Raw genomic sequence first — 17,996 nt, forward strand, 5'->3', positions numbered from 1 at the left:
GAGCGTGTCAGCAGTGGGTATAGATGCACCAGGCTGAGGTCCCTGTCCTGGGGAGCATGTCAGCAGTGGGTATAGATGCACCAGGCTGAGGTCTCTGTCCTGGGGAGCGTGTCAGCAGTGGGTATAGATGCACCAGGCTGAGGTCTCTGTCCTGGGGAGCGTGTCAGCAGTGGGTATAGATGCACCAGGCTGAGGTCCTTGTCCTGGGGAGCGTGTCAGCAGTGGGTATAGATGCACCAGGCTGAGGTCCCTGTCCTGGGGAACGTGTGAACAGTGGGTATAGATGCTCCAGGCTGAGGTCCTTGTCCTGGGGAGCGTGTCAGCAGTAGGTATAGATGCACCAGGCTGAGGTCCGTGTCCTGGGGAGCATGTGAGTATAGATGCATCAGGCTGGAAATGGCTGAAGGAATTCCAGCATGGCACAGGAGAGTTGGTCAGAGGGGGCTTTTCATTTCCAGAGTCAGCTTCTGAGGGAACAGCCCCCTTCCCCATCCTGGCTGCCAGTCCTGTCATTTGTTATGTTGACAGTGTGTTTACGTCATAGACTGATGCCAGGATGACCCAGGGATGGGGAGGAGGGTCCTAAATGGGATGTTCCTGGCCACATTTTGCAGAGAGAGTCCCAGAATATTCACTCTGAAAGGATCTCCAGAGTCATCAAACTCATCCCTTTCATTGGCAGATGGAGAAACTGAGGCCTAGAGAGGGCCACACAGCTGGTGAGACCAGTATACTCATTTGAGGAAACTTGGTATCAGCTGGTCCCACATCCAGGGAGCACTCTGACTTCCTCCTTTGGGCTGTGAATAGAGTGAGTCCCCTGGTTCCCAAACAACATCCTGGAAGTGCCAGCACTTCACCCTGGGAATAGACCCCAAATCCCTGGCTCCCCAGTTTCAGATCCAGGCAGCAGGTCACAGAATCTGTGTAAGGGTTACCCCTCCACACATACACACACACACACACCACCCCCAGTTTCCTGTGAAAGCCACTTTTGGAAGAGTCCTCTGGTTTCCAGCAAAGGGTGTGCCTGCCCCGTGAATTAGAGAGTTTGGGGAGCTGGCAGGGGTGGGGGTTGCTGGGAAGGTGGCAGGGTCTGTAGCTGCAGGAGTGGAGCTTCTGGGCAAGGAACCAGGGCAGAGGGGAAATCAGACCCAGAGATCTGTGTGGATAGGTCCCCTCTCACCTTACATGGGCACTGTGCACTTCATAATATGCGAAGTTTCTTTTCATTCATTTGATCCTCACCACCACTTTGGGAGGGATTAACTAGGGCTCAGAGAGGGTCTTGCTCAAGATCACACGTAAATTAGAAGCCAAGTCAGGGATTGATCTCAGGACTTCAGAGTCCCTTCTATGCCCCTATAGGATTACTAGAGTTCCATTCAGTTCAACAAGCTTGCAGCCATGCACACTTTCATTCATTCAGCCCACATAGATTAAGCACCTACTATGTGCTAAGAATTGAGGATGCAGCAGTTAGCAAGCCAGCCTAGTCTTTCTCCAGGTACTCAGCATGGGGGTGATGCGCACATAACCAGGCAGTTACAACGCACTGTGACAAGTGCTAGTAGATTAGACGGAAGCCTGGGAGAGACCTTTACCCTAGGTGGAAGGTGGTCAGCTGAAGCTTTATGGACAAAATTGTGTTCAAAAGCTGAGCCTGGGGAAAAAAACAAGAGTCATCCCGGGTTGGGGCTGGGATGGGCTTAGGGGATAGGGCAGGGTGTTTTAGGGAGAGGAAACAGTAGGTACAATTCCTCAGCAAGGAGGGAGAACATTGTGAGCTCTGGCTCTGTGACCTGTGCAAAGCGGCCATGAAGAGCCGTAGAGTTTGTTGGGAGAAGTGGCATGAGAGGAAGCAACAGTTTCAGATGCCAAGGAAAAGTGGCTGTGAGCACCTTCCTTGCACCCTGAGGTGAGAGCTGGGCACTGAGCGGTGAGGATCTCACCTCAACTAGGCACTGAGAAGGGAACAGGCCAGGGAGCTGCTGGTGGCAACAGAACTGGGGCTGGCACCAGGCGGTAGGGACTGTTCCTGGAAGGAACCTATGTGAGCAAAACTTTTTATGGTTTACAGTCAGAGGCAGTGTTGCCTAATGGTTAGAGTGCCGGCCCTGAGGCCAGAATGACTGGGTTTGAGTCCTGGTTTTACTGTGTCCTAGCTGTGTGACCTTGGATAAATGACATACCTCTCTGAGTCTCAGTTTGCTCACCTACAAAATGGGGATTGGGCCGTGTGCGGTGGCTCATGCTTATAATCCCAGCACCCTGAAAGGCCAAAGCAGGATGATCGCTTGAGGCGAGGCCAGGAGTTCAAGACCAGCCTGGGCAACATAGCCAGAAAAAACATTTAAAAATTAGCCTGGTGTAGTGGTACATGCCTGCAGTCGCTACTTAGGAGGCTGAGTCGGGAGGATTCCTTGAGCCCAGGAGTTTGAAGTTGCTGTGAGCTAAGATCGCACCACTGCACTCCAGCCTGGGTGACAGAATGAGACCCCATCTCTAAAATAAAACAAAATAAGGGACGGGTAACAGGGCTATTGTAAGCTCAGTGCACTCCAAGGTGTCAGTAACCCTGCAAAGAAAGCACGCCCCAACCCGTTATAGGAACAATGGTGATGCTGCTGTTGTATTAAAGGCTTTACTTAGTACCAGTCCTTTCTCTAAGCTCATGAGTTCATTCAGTACTCTTCAACGGCAGCCTCATAAGGTGATCCTTTCGAAATGCCCATTTCACAGCTGAGGAAACAAGCTCAGCATAGAGAGTGACTTGCCCCCTTCGCCTGTGGGCGGCTCGGGGCGGGTGGGACAGAGCGAGAGGAACGAGCGCGCGGGAGCCTGAGCGCCGCGTCCTTCCCGCAGGTACCTGCGCGCCCTGTATCTGGGGCTGCAGAGCCGCTGGCGCGGGGAGCGGCTGCGGCGCCACTTCTACTGGCGGATGCTGTTCGAGAGCGCCGACGTGAGCATGCTGCGCCTGCTGGAGACCTTCCTGCGCAGCGCGCCGCAGCTAGTGCTGCAGCTCAGCCTGCTGGTGCACCGCGGTGGTGCGCCCGACCTGCTGCCGGGTGAGCCCGCCCCTTCACCCTCCGCGCCTGGGACCGCCCCACCGGGCCTTTCTCCCTGCTTCAGGCTCCCTGGGGATGCCCTGTGCGCTTCCCCACCCCAGCCCAGGGCTCACTCAGTCAGGGTTTACGGAGGCCTGCCCCTTCTATCCTCACCACCCTCCAGGTCTCTCGAGACCGCCGCATCCCCTTCGATGGCCCACTTACACTCAGAGTGAGGAGGGACCTGGCCGACACCCATCAAGCCCCCTGGGCTCTCCCGCCCTCCTCCCTTCCCCGTTGCCAGAGCCAACCAAACCCCATCTCCCATCCAAACACCTAGACCCTCTGGGGAATCCCCTGCCCACTTCGTTCCCTAACCTGATCCCGGCCTGCATCTCCTGGGGACCCCCTGCCTCATAGACCTGGCCAATCACCATCAGTTTCCGGAGAGCCTACTTCACTGGGGTCCCCGGGGGGGTCCTCCCAGGCCTAGTCCTGGCATTCATCCCCTCCTCCTCCCTAAGGCCCTGTTAATTTCCCACCTTGCCCCTTTCGTAATGACAGACCAGGCCAAGCCCCTCAATATCAGAGAAAAACCGCATCCCCCTGTCTCCCTGAAGCACTCCATGCTCTCCCCACCCAGTCCCTGCCCAATCCATCCTCAGTGTCCCAAAAGACTATCACCACCCCTCAGGACCCTGGGGATCCCTTGCCCAGATACTGGATCCCAATCACAATGCTTCCCACCTTGGGTCTCCCCACCCCTGCCCCTCAGTTCTGCTCAACTCAGCTCTAGATATTCCCCTCCATGCCTGGCCTCCTACTGGTGGCCCACGACTTCTAATGGTCCCTCCTTTCTGCTCCATACCCTAATCATGACCTCCTCTTCACCTCCTCTTCCACTCCCAGCGTCCTGGACCCTCATTTCCCACCCTCCCACCAAGACCCCTGAACCCTAACAGCCCCATACCAGAGTCCTAGATGAAGGCCAAACCCCCATCTTCGTCTCCCTTTATGCTCCCACTTTGCAGAAGTACCCAGTCCCGTGCACCCTCACCACGCCTCATCATGTCTCTTGAAGCTCCCCGCCACCCAGACCTTCCCCACACCCCTGCTGATCCATAGCCCCTTTCCTCACACCTCTTCAAAACCTGGCTCCTGTCCCAGAACCCTCCGCCTCTCCCCAGACCCCAACCCGAGCCCGCCCCTAACCCAGCCCACCCCGCCCCTGCCCTGTCTCCACAGCCCTCTCCACCTCTGCCTCCCTCGTGTCTCTGGCCTGGACGCTGGCCTCCTACCAGAAGGTGCTGCGGGACTCGCGGGACGACAAGCGGCCGCTGTCCTACAAGGGCGCCGTGGCCCAGGTGCTGTGGCACCTGTTCACCATTGCCGCCCGCAGCCTGGCCTTCGCACTCTTTGCCAGCGTCTACAAGCTCTACTTTGGCATCTTCATCGTGGCCCACTGGTGCGTCATGACCTTCTGGGTCATCCAAGGGGAGACGGACTTCTGCATGTCCAAATGGGAGGAGATCATCTACAACATGGTGGTGGGTATCATCTACATCTTCTGCTGGTTCAACGTCAAGGAGGGCCGTAGCCGACGCCGCATGACCCTCTACCACTGCATCGTCCTGCTGGAGAACGCTGCACTCACCGGCTTCTGGTACTCCAATCGCAACTTCTCAACCGACTTCTACTCCCTCATCATGGTCTGCGTGGTGGCCTCCAGCTTTGCGCTGGGCATATTCTTCATGTGTGTCTACTACTGTCTCCTGCACCCCAACGGGCCCATGCTGGGTCCCCAGGCACCTGGTTGCATCTTCCGTAAGGCCTCAGAGCCCTGTGGCCCACCCGCTGACGCCATCACGAGTCCCCCCAGGTCCCTGCCGAGGACTACAGGTGCTGAGCGGGATGGGGCCTCGGCAGGAGAGCGTGCAGGAACCCCCACCCCACCTGTCTTCCAGGTGCGGCCTGGCTTGCCTCCCACACCAGTGGCCCGCACCTCGCGGACAGAGGGGCCTGTCATCCGGATTGACTTGCCTCGCAAGAAGTACCCTGCGTGGGATGCTCATTTTATTGACCGCCGGCTCCGGAAGACCATCCTGGCACTGGAGTACTCCTCACCTGCCACGCCCCGGTTGCAGTACCGGAGTGTGGGGACCACCCAGGAGCTGCTAGAGTATGAGACCACAGTGTAGGCTACAGTGTCCCCGCACAAAAGGGACAGGCTTGGCTGATCCCACATCGGCCACAGTGTTGAGCCCGGAATTTCAGGGCCACCAGGCTAAGGGGGAGTGGATCTGTTGGTCCAAGAGTAGAGCAGCCCCACTTTTGGGTTCTTTTAGGGGAGGGGGCAGCCTTGCAGAGGCCCCAGCCCTGGGCCCCGTTTTCAGCCTTGTGGCCCATTCCCTAAATTCCCCTGACCCAGGGCCTGGGGAATCATCTGGTGCTACACTTTTCGAGCTGCCCTGCTTTCATGGGGTCTCCACACCTCTTCCCTGCCTGGCATTGCCCATATGTTGCCCCTGCTGGACTTGCCAGAGAAAGGGCACTGTCTGGGGTCCATGACCTAGACCCTGTGCTCCTCCGGGGTTGTGGAGAGTGGGCTGCCTCTGTGGTGGCAAAAGATCTCTGAGAAGGATGGAGGAGGCTGTGGAACGGATGGGGTGAGGTTGGAGCATCATGTGGACAGGGATGGCCTGGCTCCTGTAGCATCTGGGGCCTGGAGCCAGGGCAAGAGGGAGTTGAAGAAGGGAGTTAGGGTGGGGCAGGGTGTTGGGGTGGGGGGCTGGCAGTGCTGGAGATGGACAGGAGAAAGAACTGTGGGGGTCTAGGCTGGCAGAAGCGTGGAGGGGTGGAAGACTTGGGGAAGGGGAACCTGCAATCTGGAGCACAGCGAACAAGAATGAACTCCTCAGGAGATGTCTCTTGTTGTGTGCTCTGTGAAGGATGAGGATCCACATGCCTCGGATGAAATGTGTGAAGGAGCCATTCTTTGTTCTAGATGAGTACCTGGAATGTGGCTTCTAGATACAGGTCTTCAGCACAGCAGATAAGATGTCTGGAAAGATCTCTGGGCTCAAGTGCAGCTGAGGTTTTAGCACATTTATCAGAGGAACTGATCCAGAAGCACGCTTAGTTCTAGATTGAGTTCTAGAGTGCTAGGCCGATCAAATGTCCCAGGGAGCCACTCTGATCTGTGTATTCTGTTGTGATGGGGGAGGACACTGGAGCCCTGCTGCTCTGCTGTGGGGGATTCTAGCACCTGTCATGGTGGTGGGGGAGAAGGGGTTCTAGAGCCCAGCGTGAATGGAATTTTCTAGGAATGGGTGCTCTGATTCTAGACTTCTGGGGCTCATGGGAGCTCTAGGCCCCTGTTACCTTGGTCCATAGCCATCTTTCTAAAAGGAAATTGTCCTCAGAACCCCTGAGACATTTCAGCTGCCAACTGGTTCCCAGCTGGAAAAAAAATAGCTTTGGGGATGTGACATGAATCCTGGCTCTCAGCCACCCTGCAAATGGGGCTCTCTGGGGTGACATCTGGGAAACTGACTTGTTTTGCCTTAGATCTGATGACTCCCCAGGACTTGTGGTCTATTCCCATGGCCTGAACATCCTGGTGTGCCCAGGGGACTCACCCAAGGCCCCTCCTCCCACCTAGGACAGCTAGTGCTGGATTGAGGGGGCATATGGGAGAGGGGAAGTAGGCAGTTCCATGGAGTGAGGAGACAGAGCCTCTAGCAGAGCTGGGAACCCTGCCCCCTCCTCACACACACAGAGACACACACACACTCCCACAGCAACTTAGGTGTGATCAGTGGGAGAGGACAGCAGGGGATGGTAAGGACAGATGCAAACCTGATCCTGGAGTGAGGTGGGCCATGAGAATCCTAGACTATGCAAATTAGAAGGGTGCTTAGACCTCCCTGGTTCAGCCTTTCTTGGGTTACAGATGGGAAACTGAGGCCCAGAGTGGCAGCTACTCTCTCAAGGTCCCAGACTCTGGGCTGCCCATCAAAAGGTGATGGGTAATGATGAATTGCTGGGGATGCAGGGTGACCCCAAAGGCAGAGAGGGCCAGACTGCCCACATACACACAAGCACAATCACAACCATGATACAAGTCACCCTCCCCACCAGCACACAGGCCGAGATGGTTTGTGCATCATCCCTCCTGCCAACACAGCAAGAGTGCTTTTCCTTCTTTCTGCTGCTAAGCACCCTCAGGAACCAGGCCTCAAGGGTGATGGGAGGTGGAAGAAGCCCAAGGCTGACCCAGGCCCGCTCTGTTGGGCTCATCCATCCTGCTTGTTCTCTGCCCAAATCCATCTTCGGAGACTGAATTCACACACAAAGCCTTTGTGAGACGGGAGCTTTGAGGATGCGGACCCAGAACCAGAAACAGACTGTTTCTCCAGAGCTGACTTTGTGCCAGGAATTTTCACCCCATGTCGTTTCACTCACACTCTCCTCTGGTCATGACATCCCTGCAAGAGAGGCATTATCAACCTATCTTACAGATGAGGAAACTGAGGCCCAGAGAGCTAGCATGAGGGTCACCCTTGGCAAGTTGTTCTCCTCCCCAGTATCCCAGAATGGCCCATCTGGCTGCTGCCTTCTAGAGGAAAAGTCCTAGCTGGGGTCCTTTACGCTCCAGGAGATTCCCAAGGGGCAGGGATGTGCTGGCAGGGCTTGGCATGGTCTGAGGCTCACAGGGAAGCCATGGCCACACTTTTGGATTTTACTCCACCCCTACTCCCCGCCTCTTATCAACCCCACACACCCTTCCCTCAGGGCCTCTGCCTGCAGGGACATCTGGGCACAGAAATGGCCACCAAGGGCCCAGAGAGAGGGCTGCAGTCACCTTCTCCTGCTTCTCACTCTCAGAAGAGTCTCAGCCCTTTAAGGACTCTCCACCCAGGAGCTTGGGACCAGGCCTGAGGCCCCCTGCTCCACTGGCTCATCCCTTCATTTCACTGGGATAGAGGAGTCAGATGAGGGAGGGGTCCATCCCCTTAGAGCTGTTGTTTTGTTTTTCTTTCTGTGACACAATCTACCTCAGCCAGTCTCTCCCCTGGCAGAACTGACCCCCGGTCCTCTGCCTCCTGTCCCCTGACCCCCACCCTAGTCTAGATGCTCAGTCCTTCCTAGTCCTTCCCACCCTCCCAGGGTCCTTGCAGCCCAGAGGGTCCCTGAGGGTCCCTTAAGCCACCTGCCCTCCATATACATTAGATAGGAGAAAGTGAGACCCAGAGAGGACCAAGGACTCACCAAAGGCCACACAGGAAGTCAGTGGCAGTTAGGATTTCCCTGGGGATGAGAGGTAGTTGGGTGCGTCTTGATTTTGCCAGGAACAGAAGAGAACAGGATGCTTTGGGTACCAAATATGGCAGACCCTGCCCTCAGTTACCTCTGACCCCAGGAGACCAGTGTCCCCATTTCTAGGGCAGACTTCTGTCTCCCTGTTTTCTTAGAACTGACCCCCAGGCTGTTGACTGTGTTCCCCAAACCTCTGCAGGCACCACACCCCCATCATGGCACCTCCTGGCACTGATGTGCCATGTGTCTTGTAACTGTCACCCCAGCCTGAACAGCGCAGACCTCCCCACTCCCCCACAGAGGGCTCCCCAACAAGGGGGCCTTGTTTGATCCCCTCCTATCATCTGCCTCATTCTTGTGTCTCCCCAAAATCTGCCTTACCCCCAGTCAGCTCCCTGCTACACCTGTGTCCCACAGAGGCATGCCACCCATGAGAGTCAGGGCAGGCAGAGGGCAGGAAAGGTGAGACCTGGGGAAAGTCCAGGTCTCTGGATAAGGGCTGAGGGGGCTGGGAATATTCAGGGAAGGTCTTGCTTGCAGCCAACACCCTCCTAAGTACTTGAGTTCTGCAGGTTCTTCCCTTGGAATTCATCTGGGCCTGGAGTCCACAGAAGCCTCGGACAGTAGGGAGAAGGTTTTCTGGGACAAGGGCTGCATGGGATGCAAACTCAAATGCCTCAAGATAGTGAAACGAAGAGTAATGGAGACAATAGGGAGTGGTGGGGACTCTGGCAAACAGGAGAGTGACTGTGTGCCCTGCCTGTAGGAACTAAAAATCAAATGTTTGGGAAACTGCAGGCCGCTCATATTTGGCCCATGTGCCACCAGTTTGAGACTTACTGTTCAAAATGTTGAGAAGGTTCTAGAGCGTCCTGCAGAGTCTGGAAACCCCTCAGGGGAAGTCAGGGACAGAGGCTATGGCTCCCTCTGAGACTTTGCTAGTCCAACCCTAAATCCCCATCACCTGGCTATCTGAGAACTGAGCCCACTGCCCTCTTGGCTGAAAAGGGAAGTCTGGGGGTCCACAGGGTCCCTGGTTTGGGAATCATCATCTGATAAGGGCTACAGGCCCTCCAGTGCCTCAGGTTAGGGGCTGCTGGAGTCTTTTCTAGCTTGGGGGCCACTGGTTAGGAGGAATTGACATTGGGTTGCAGGGGAGTCCAGGTGCAGGATGTGGACTGAAAGCCAGGACCCAACTGTCCCATTCTGTGCTGGCCCCTGCCACCTTTGGCACCTGTTTCCCTCCCAGTTCAAGCTGTGGTGGGGCCTGCAGTAGAGGTTGGTAGGGGGAGCTGTCAGTTTATGTTTTAAAGTGCTTTGCAGTGTCTCAATGGAAGGGACTGAGTGGGTGCCAAGCCACATGGGCAGCAGTGGGGTTAGGGTCTGAGTCCCCCTTCCCAACCACAGAAGCTTCTGAGACCCCGGGCTGGGGAGGAAAGGGGCTGCAATATGCCATTCTGGTTGGGGAGAGGATAGGACATTTCTGGGTCCTTGGCTGCTGCTGATAGAGGTATGGGGAGGAAGAACTCCGGAGCAGGAGATGTGGGAGTGGAAAAGGAAGGCCCCGTTCAAGCCTGGCCTGGTTTCTGGAGACAGAAAACTCCCCAGGGGACAGAGAGGTTACCCCTTGTGCTGGGCTTCTGCCACCCTTCCCTTCTCTGGAGGAGGAGGCTGCCCTCTCCTCAGCAACCCTGGCCTTTATTCTATGCATAACCGCTGCAAGAGCACCTCCGGGCCAGGCTGAAGGGGTGGGGGTCCCAGGGCACCTGCAATAATCTCAGAATGGAGGGTACCCTAGGACAGAGGGGGTACAGAAGGCGCCAGGGGGTAAAAGACGATTCTTCCATCTCTCTCTCACCCAAATTCCCCCAGATCGAATCCTACCCTTTTCTGCCTGGTCTCCATTGAGCTAAACCACTGAACTTGGAGGGGCCTCATATAAACATAGCCCCCAGCCCCACTGGCTTTCCAAACCCATCATGAAATAGCTGGAAGGGATCTGAACTGTTCCCATAGCTCCCTCATTATTTTCTTCCCTGAGGATCCTGTGGTTTGGAAGATTTTTCTTCCAAACCAGCCTCATTTCTTGAAGAAGAATTCATTTTCCCACATTAAATTAACTCAAACTGAGCTTCTGATTGCAGATAAATGCTTCCAAGGCCTCAAGTCAACTTCTAGGGCTTGACGGTGGGGGAATATTTGTATTTTATTGAGTTGCTTAATACAAAATTCTCAAAAGCACTCGTGGGCACCCATTCCTGCTTTCACAGGCCCTGAGGGTCTGGGACCCCATGTTAGGAATCAATGGTTTAGATATCCAGCATCCTATTTTACTGAAGGGGCAAGCCCAGAGATGGGAGATGGCCAGCCCAAGGTCACACAGCAAGTTGGTGGCAGGGTGAGACCAGAACCCAGTTCTTTTGAGGGTCCCACCAGAATACCCCCAGCCCTGATCCTCCCCTCCATGCCCCTGTAACTCTAGGAATCACTAGCCATGCCTGAGGGGCTAATCTCCCTCTGTCAGCACAATTCCGAGTGATTCTTCCCCTACCTGTTGTCTCTTCCTCCCTAACGGGCCCTCACCCCTGTCCTCTTCTGTTTCCTTTTCCTGGTCCCACCTCCTGGTATTTACTACATCTGTGCCATCCCCCATCCCCTGACCCCCATTCACCCTCTGTGCTTCCCCCAGGAGGGGGAGGGGGCCCCAAGCTGGGGCCTCTTTACTGAGACTCTTTTGTACACCACGAACTTTTTGTATATTTTTAATTTTGCTGCAACATGAGATATTAAAAGTCATTTCAGTACGTGCTGCTTGTGTCCTATTGTTTTGGCTGTTCTGGGCCAGGGGAAGGAGATGAGGAAAGAGGGATGGATAGGGTACCACCTGCCACAATCTCTGTGGCTTAAGAGAGAAAGGGGCTGGGAGAGAGTGGGACATTACACAACGTCTCCTGTTTATTGGACAGCATCTCAATCGATCAACTAGAATCCTAAGGACAAAAGTTCTACAGATTATCTCCAAGTTCATTTTACAGATAAAGTGGGTGGGGGGAGATAAAGGTGGGGATACTTGTCAGAGATCACAGAATGAGTCTATGACAAAATCAGGACCCAGACTGAAGTTCCTAACTCCACTACAACCAATACTTATTGAGAACCTACTGGGTGCCAGGCAGTTCTAGGCATAGTGAACAAGAAAGATATAAAACAGGCAAGGTCCCTGCCCTCAAGGAGCTTACATCCTATCCTAGGGGGTATTGCCTCTTAGAGGGGCCTCTGTCTCCAGGGCTTCCATCCTAATCCAGTGGTTCTCAAACTTCAAAGTGCATGAGAATCACTTGGAGAAGAAGGGATATGTTTTTTTTTTTCTTTTTTGAGACAGAGTCTTGCTCTGTCGCCCAGGCTGGAGTGCAGTGGCCGGATCTCGGCTCACTGCAAGCTCCGCCTCCCCGGTTTATGCCATTCTCCTGCCTCAGCCTCCCGAGTAGCTAGGACTACAGGCGCCCGCCACCTCGCCCGGGTAGTTTTTTGTACTTTTTAGTAGAGATGGGGTTTCACTGTGTTAGCCAGGATGGTCTCGATCTCCTGACCTCGTGATCCGCCCGTCTCGGCCTCCCAAAGTGCTGGGATTACAGGCTTGAGCCACCGCGCCCGGCCCGGGATATGTTTCAAATGTATATTTCCGCCTCCACAATCAGGGAGTAGGTAGAACATGCCTGGAAATCTGCATTTTTAAGTTCTTCAGGTGTGTTTAAAGAACATGGCTGGGAATCCTGCATTCTGGTGCAAGCAGATCTGAGGACCTGACCTTGCAGTTCTTTTCTTTTTTTTTTTTTTCCAGAAACAGAGTCTCACTCTGTCACCTAGGCTGGAGTGCAGTGATGCAATCATAGCTCACTGCAGCCTTGTACTCCTGGGCTCAAGCAATCCTTTTGCCTTAGCCTCCTGAGTAGCTGGGACTGCAGGCACATGCTACCATGCTCAGCTAATTTTTAAAACATTATTACAGAAATGAGGGTCTCCCTATGTTGTCCAGGCTAGTCTCGAACTCATAGCCTCAAGCAATCCTCCAGCCTTGGCCTCCCAAAGTGGTGGGATTACAGACGTGAGCCACTGCACCCAGCCAAGGACCACTACTTTAATGTACCCTCCATAAATCTGATCATGGCATTTCCTTGCTTCAGAACCTCCCATGGCTCCCCAGTGCCTTCAGGATAAAAGTCAAACTCTTCTGCCAGATTCTGACTTTTTAGAAACTGGGCCTAAAATGACCTCGAGTCTCATCTCTGACATACCCCACCTGGCCCCCACAGCCTCTCCAAACCACCCATCTTCCTGTTTCCATAAGACTCTCCTGATTGCCATCCAACAGGCTTTCTCACCATGCTTTCATGCAGGTGGAGCCCCAGTTTTTCAAGGATCCCCCTCCAAAGTGCCCAGGGAATGTAACCCTGACCTGGCCCCAGGAGGCAAATCATGATTGACCAAAGACAGTGGTTTCCAAACTGTGGTCTCCAGACTAGTAGCAGCAGGGAACTTGTTATAAATGCAGTTTCTCAGGCCCCAGACCTACAAAATCAGCCACCATGTGGACGGGGCACAGCAATCTGTTTGACAGGCCTTCTGGGTGACTCTGATGTATGCCTACATTTGAGGACCATTGGTCTAAGATAATTCCCCTGACCGGGGATTGATGGGGGCAGGGGCATGTGACCCAATTCTGGTGAGGTAGGGACTGCTAAGTGTCCCCCAGTATCCATGTTCCTCCTTTTCTCTAAAGAGTTTTTAGCTAGGCACATAGCCACTCCGAATAAAAGACTACATTTCCCAGCCTCCTTTGCAGCTAGGCTCAGCTATGAACCAAGTTCTGGCCAAGAAGAAATTTGTGCTACTTACATCACTTTAAAGAGACAGTTCATGTTTTCTGCTTTGTTGACCCTACTAGCTGGACTGCAGCTGGGTGGAGAGAGCCATCTTGCAGTTGATAGCAGAACCACTGCTTGGTGGAGCAACAAAATAGGAGACATCAAGGTCTGGGACCCAGGGAGCTGCCACACCCACCCTTGACTATTGCCTGAAGAAGAGAGAAACTCTCCTGTTTAGGTCCGTTATTCGGTCTTTGACCCAGCCAAAAAAAGTCCTGGCAAATGCATCTGGCCCCTGGGTTCTTAAGGGAAGTCTTTTGAAGATTCCTGGGAAAGGTTTTGCTCCATGAAAAAAAGACACACAAGAAGGGGAAACCCTTGGCCTTATCTCGGGATGGCATCATGTGCTACTCCCAAGGCCACTGCAGCCACCTTGCCAGGTGCGTGAGTCTGCTCGGGCTGCCATAACAAAATACCACAGACCAGACAGCTTAAACAACAGAAATTTATTTCCTGACAGTTCTGGAGGCTGGAAGTCCAAGATCAAGGCATTGGCAGAGTTGGTTTTGTTACAGGAAAGGGGTCCCCATCCAGACCCCAAGAGATGGTTCTTGTATCTCACACGAGAAGGAATTCAGGGTAAGTCCATACAGTACAGTGAAAGCAAGTTTATTAAGAAAGTAGAGGAATAAAAGAACGGCTACTCCATATGCAGAACAGCCCAAAGGCTGCTGGTTGCCCATTTTTATGGTTATTTCTTGATGACATGCTAAACAAGGGGTGGATTATTCATGTCTCCCCTTTTTAGACCATATAGGGTAACTTCCTGATGTTGCCATGGCATTTGTAAACTGTCATGGTGCTGGTGGGAGTGTAGCAGTGAGGACAACCACAGGTCAGTCTCGTGGCCATCTTGATTTTGGTGGGATTTAGCCAATTTGTTTACTGCAACTGTTTTATCAGCAAGGTCTTTACGGCCTGTATCTTGAGCTGACCTCCTATCTCATCCTGCGACTTAGAATGCCTTAACTGTCTGGAAATGCAGCCCAGTAGGTCTCAGCCTCATTCTACCTACCTTCTATTCAAGATGGAGTTGCTCTGGTTCAAACACCTCTGACAATTTCTCCTGAGGCCTCTCTCCATGGCTTGCAGACAGCCATCTGTCTTCCCACTGTGTTTTCACACAGTCTTTCCCTGTGCACAAGTGACCCTGCTGTCTTGGTGTGTCCAAATTTCCTTTTTTTTTTTCATTGGAGATGGAGTCTCACTCCGTCACCCAGACTGGAGTACAGTGGCGCGATCGCAGCTCACTGCAACCTCCGCCTCCCAGGTTCAAGCAATTCTCCTGCCTCAGCCTCCCGAGTAGCTGGGATTACAGGCGTGTGCCACCACACCCAGCTAATTTTGTATATTTAGTAGAGATGGGGTTTCACCATGTTAGCCAGGCTGATCTCGAACTCCCAACCTCGGGTGATCCGCCTGCCTTGGTCTCCCAAAGTGCTGGGATCACACGCGCAAATTTCCTCTTCATATAAGGACACCAGGGAGATTGGAGTAAGGCCCATCCTAACTGCCTCATTTTAATTTCATCACCTCTTTAAAGACCCTGTCTTCAAATACTGTTACATTCTGAGGTCCTCGGGGTTATGGCTTTAACAAATAAATTGGAGGGACACAATAACACCAGCAAAGTAAAAAATATAAAGGAATTTGATGCTAGTGTTGAGCTGCTCAAATAACCTGAAAGCACTCATTATTGGACTTGTTTTAAGAGAGAATAAATGTTCCTTCTTGTCTAAGCCACCTTTGGCGGGGTTGTCCGTTCCTTGCAGGCAGAACTCTGGCACTGTGTTTGCTCAAGCTGTTCCCTCTGCCCAGAGTAACCTTCCTTCCATTCACCTTTCAAGGTTGGCTTGAATGCCACTGGCCTGGGGAATGGCTCCTGATTCTGCCTTCCCCCAAACAAGTTGCTGGCCTGATACCAGAGTTCTTGGCTTGTGTGTCTTTGTCTCTAACCAGATCACGGTCAATATGTGCACTGACCACCTGCTGCTACTTTCCCCACTCCTGCCTGTGGCAGGCATTGATAATCAATCCCTTCTTCCTGCTGGGAGTAGATCCAGTTTTTATAATCCTCTATGCAGCTTTCAGGCAGCCCCTGCCAATCAACTGGAGGTGGCTCAAAAGAGATGAATCCTATCTGCCACAATTGTTAAGTCTTTGAGAGCAGGGGCTTTGTTTTGCTCATCTCTTCTTTGATTCACAAGGTAATTTTAATACTACGTTATCATTGTGCACTTCTGTTCTCATTCAATCCCTGCAGCAGCCTTCCAAGGCACGTACTGCCATTTTCCTGCTTTTGACACGTGAGAGCTCTGAGGTGCTAAGAGATGAGGTAATGTGTTCAAGGTCATATACATTTGAGCCTACATCCACCATCTCCAACCACTTCCACTGACATTTACTAAGCACTTCATCTGTTATGGCTCTGCAGGGAGCACTGCAGGGAATACAGTGATAGTTTCTAATTTTAGTAGCGTGCAAAACACTTATTCCCCTATCTGAGATTCCCAGCAGTTCAGCGATGTTTGGAGCTAGTCCAGGAATAATACAAGCTTCCATTTTATAGACAGGGAAATTGAGGCCCAGAGAGAGGAAAAGGTTTGCAAAAGCCAGTCATAGAGATGCCAGAGCAAGAGACCACATCTCTCATGCCCTGCTGCTGCTCCAAGAGTGGGAATTCTGGGCTGGCTCAAAGGGTTAAGTTGGAGCTTTCATGTCCAGAGCAGAGTCAGGAACTGGCTAGCACACCCTGGCCTCTTCCTGTTCGCCTGGCAGGCTGAGTGGAGATCTCACTTCCCGTACTGGGAGGTGACCGGCAGGATGCAGGGGAGCAGGAGGGAGTGGCTGTGAGAGCCAGCACTAAGCAGCCTGGGCCATTTCCTCTCCAAGGGAGGGGAAGGAAGAGGAAGGGCTAGTGGCTAGGATCTCCTGTAGCTCTCACACCCAGAAGCAGTGGGGAGCTCTGATCCTCCCTCCAAGGCACTGACCCTGAACACCAGGCTTTCAGAAAAAGTCTTTCAGTAGAATCCAGTGCATTGGTACTTTACGGTTTCCAACTGCTCTTCCATCCATGGCCTGTGTCTTTCTGGCCACAGCTCTGACGAGCAGAGCAGGGCTTTGGGAAATTATTGTTCCCATTGGAAAGATAAGAAAGCTGAGGCCAAGAGAAGTTACAATAAGCAACCTGGACCAGGTCATATATAGCAAATCAGTTCCAGAGCTTAGGTCTCCAGAACCCAGGTGTCACTGCAAGGTGTGAATGGGCCACTCAGAACCTTTCCATCTGTCCTGGGTGGGGCATGCAGAATGCACAGGTCCTAGAGGTAAGGAACACTAGGCTCAGATCTACACCAGCCAGAAATCCCAGGTCCTCCTCTTACTCACCGTGTGACTTCCTTGAACCAGGCTCTGCACTTCAGCCTCAGTTTAAAAAATCTGTGTAATAGGTACTATCATGGTACTCAACACTGCGAGGAGTAAGATAAAATATGTAAAGTGTTCAACACAGAGCCACAAAGGGGACCTTGCCTCCCTAATATACTTCCAAGAGAGTAAAACAGCTCAAGACCCTATGAACATGGTCAGAATAAAAATGGAGTCACTAATGTTAAGAAAACCTTGACAAATAGAGCTGGGGAAGGCCATAGAGGGTTTTCATGCTTGCATAACAAATAAGACTGATAACAAAACAGATAATAACAAAGACTGATTACACAAAGGCTACAAAAATCACAACCTCGCACAAAGGCCATCGAAACCTTGCACAAAAAATACTTCCACAAGGACATCTGCCCAGCAACTGCCTGTCCAACTTTAGACTGGCATCACACTTGCTCTTGATCTTTGTAGTCAAGGATAATTATTTCAAAAACAATCACATAATCCTTATTTTTTTTCTTTAAAAAATTTTTGTCTTCCCCCACCTCCCTGAAAGTGCACATCACTTACTATGGCATATAGGTAATTCCCACTGCAATGCTTAATTCCTAAGTGAAATTTCTTTTTTTTTTTTTTTTGAGACGGAGTCTCGCTCTGTCGCCCAGGCTGGAGTGCAGTGGCCGGATCTCAGCTCACTGCAAGCTCCGCCTCCCGGGTTCACACCATTCTCCTGCTTCAGCCTCCTGTGTAGCTGGGACTACAGGCGCCCGCCACCTCGCCCGGCTAGTTTTTTCTATTTTTTTAGTAGAGATGGGGTTTCACCGTGTTAGCCAGGATGGTCTCGATCTCCTGACCTCGTGATCCGCCCGTCTCGGCCTCCCAAAGTGCTGGGATTATAGGCTTGAGCCACCGCGCCCGGCCCCTAAGTGAAATTTCTTTTAGAGAGTCTCTGTTCAAGTTGACAACTGCTAGGCAGGTAAACAGTTAATATTTACTGAGCACTTTTTAAAAAAAAATTTTTTTTTGAGATGGAGTCTCGCTCTTTTTGAGATGGAGTCTCAGCCAGTCACCAAGGCTGGAGTGCAGTGCTGCGATCTCAGCTCACTGCAACCTCCACCTCCCAGGTTCAAGCGATACTCCTGCCTCAGCCTCCTGAGCAGCTGGGATTACAGGTGTGTGCCACCATGCCTGGCTAATTTTTGTATTTTTAGTAGAGACGGGGTTTCACCATGTTGGCCAGGCTGGTCTCGAACTCCTGACCTCAGGTGACCCGCCGGCCTCAGCCTCCCAAAGTGCTGGGACTACAGGCGTGAGCCACAGCGCC

At 52.7% G+C, this 17,996-nt stretch overlaps 1 protein-coding gene across 1 annotated transcript in view; it reads left to right on the forward strand.

Annotated features, from left to right (window-relative positions):
• The window catches only part of XKR7 (XK related 7), a 33,918-nt gene extending 22,744 nt beyond the window's left edge, over window positions 1-11,174 (forward strand). Inside the window, exons 2-3 of the mRNA XM_010352817.2 lie at window positions 2,866-3,068; window positions 4,293-11,174. Coding sequence (XP_010351119.2) covers window positions 2,866-3,068; window positions 4,293-5,245 — 1,156 coding nt within the window. The 3' untranslated portion in view covers window positions 5,246-11,174. The remainder of the gene's footprint in view (window positions 1-2,865; window positions 3,069-4,292) is intronic.
• Window positions 11,175-17,996: the final 6,822 nt, after the last annotated feature.

Source organism: Rhinopithecus roxellana, chromosome 13, assembly GCF_007565055.1.
Source record: "Rhinopithecus roxellana isolate Shanxi Qingling chromosome 13, ASM756505v1, whole genome shotgun sequence".
NCBI classification, from domain to species: Eukaryota; Metazoa; Chordata; class Mammalia; order Primates; family Cercopithecidae; genus Rhinopithecus; species Rhinopithecus roxellana.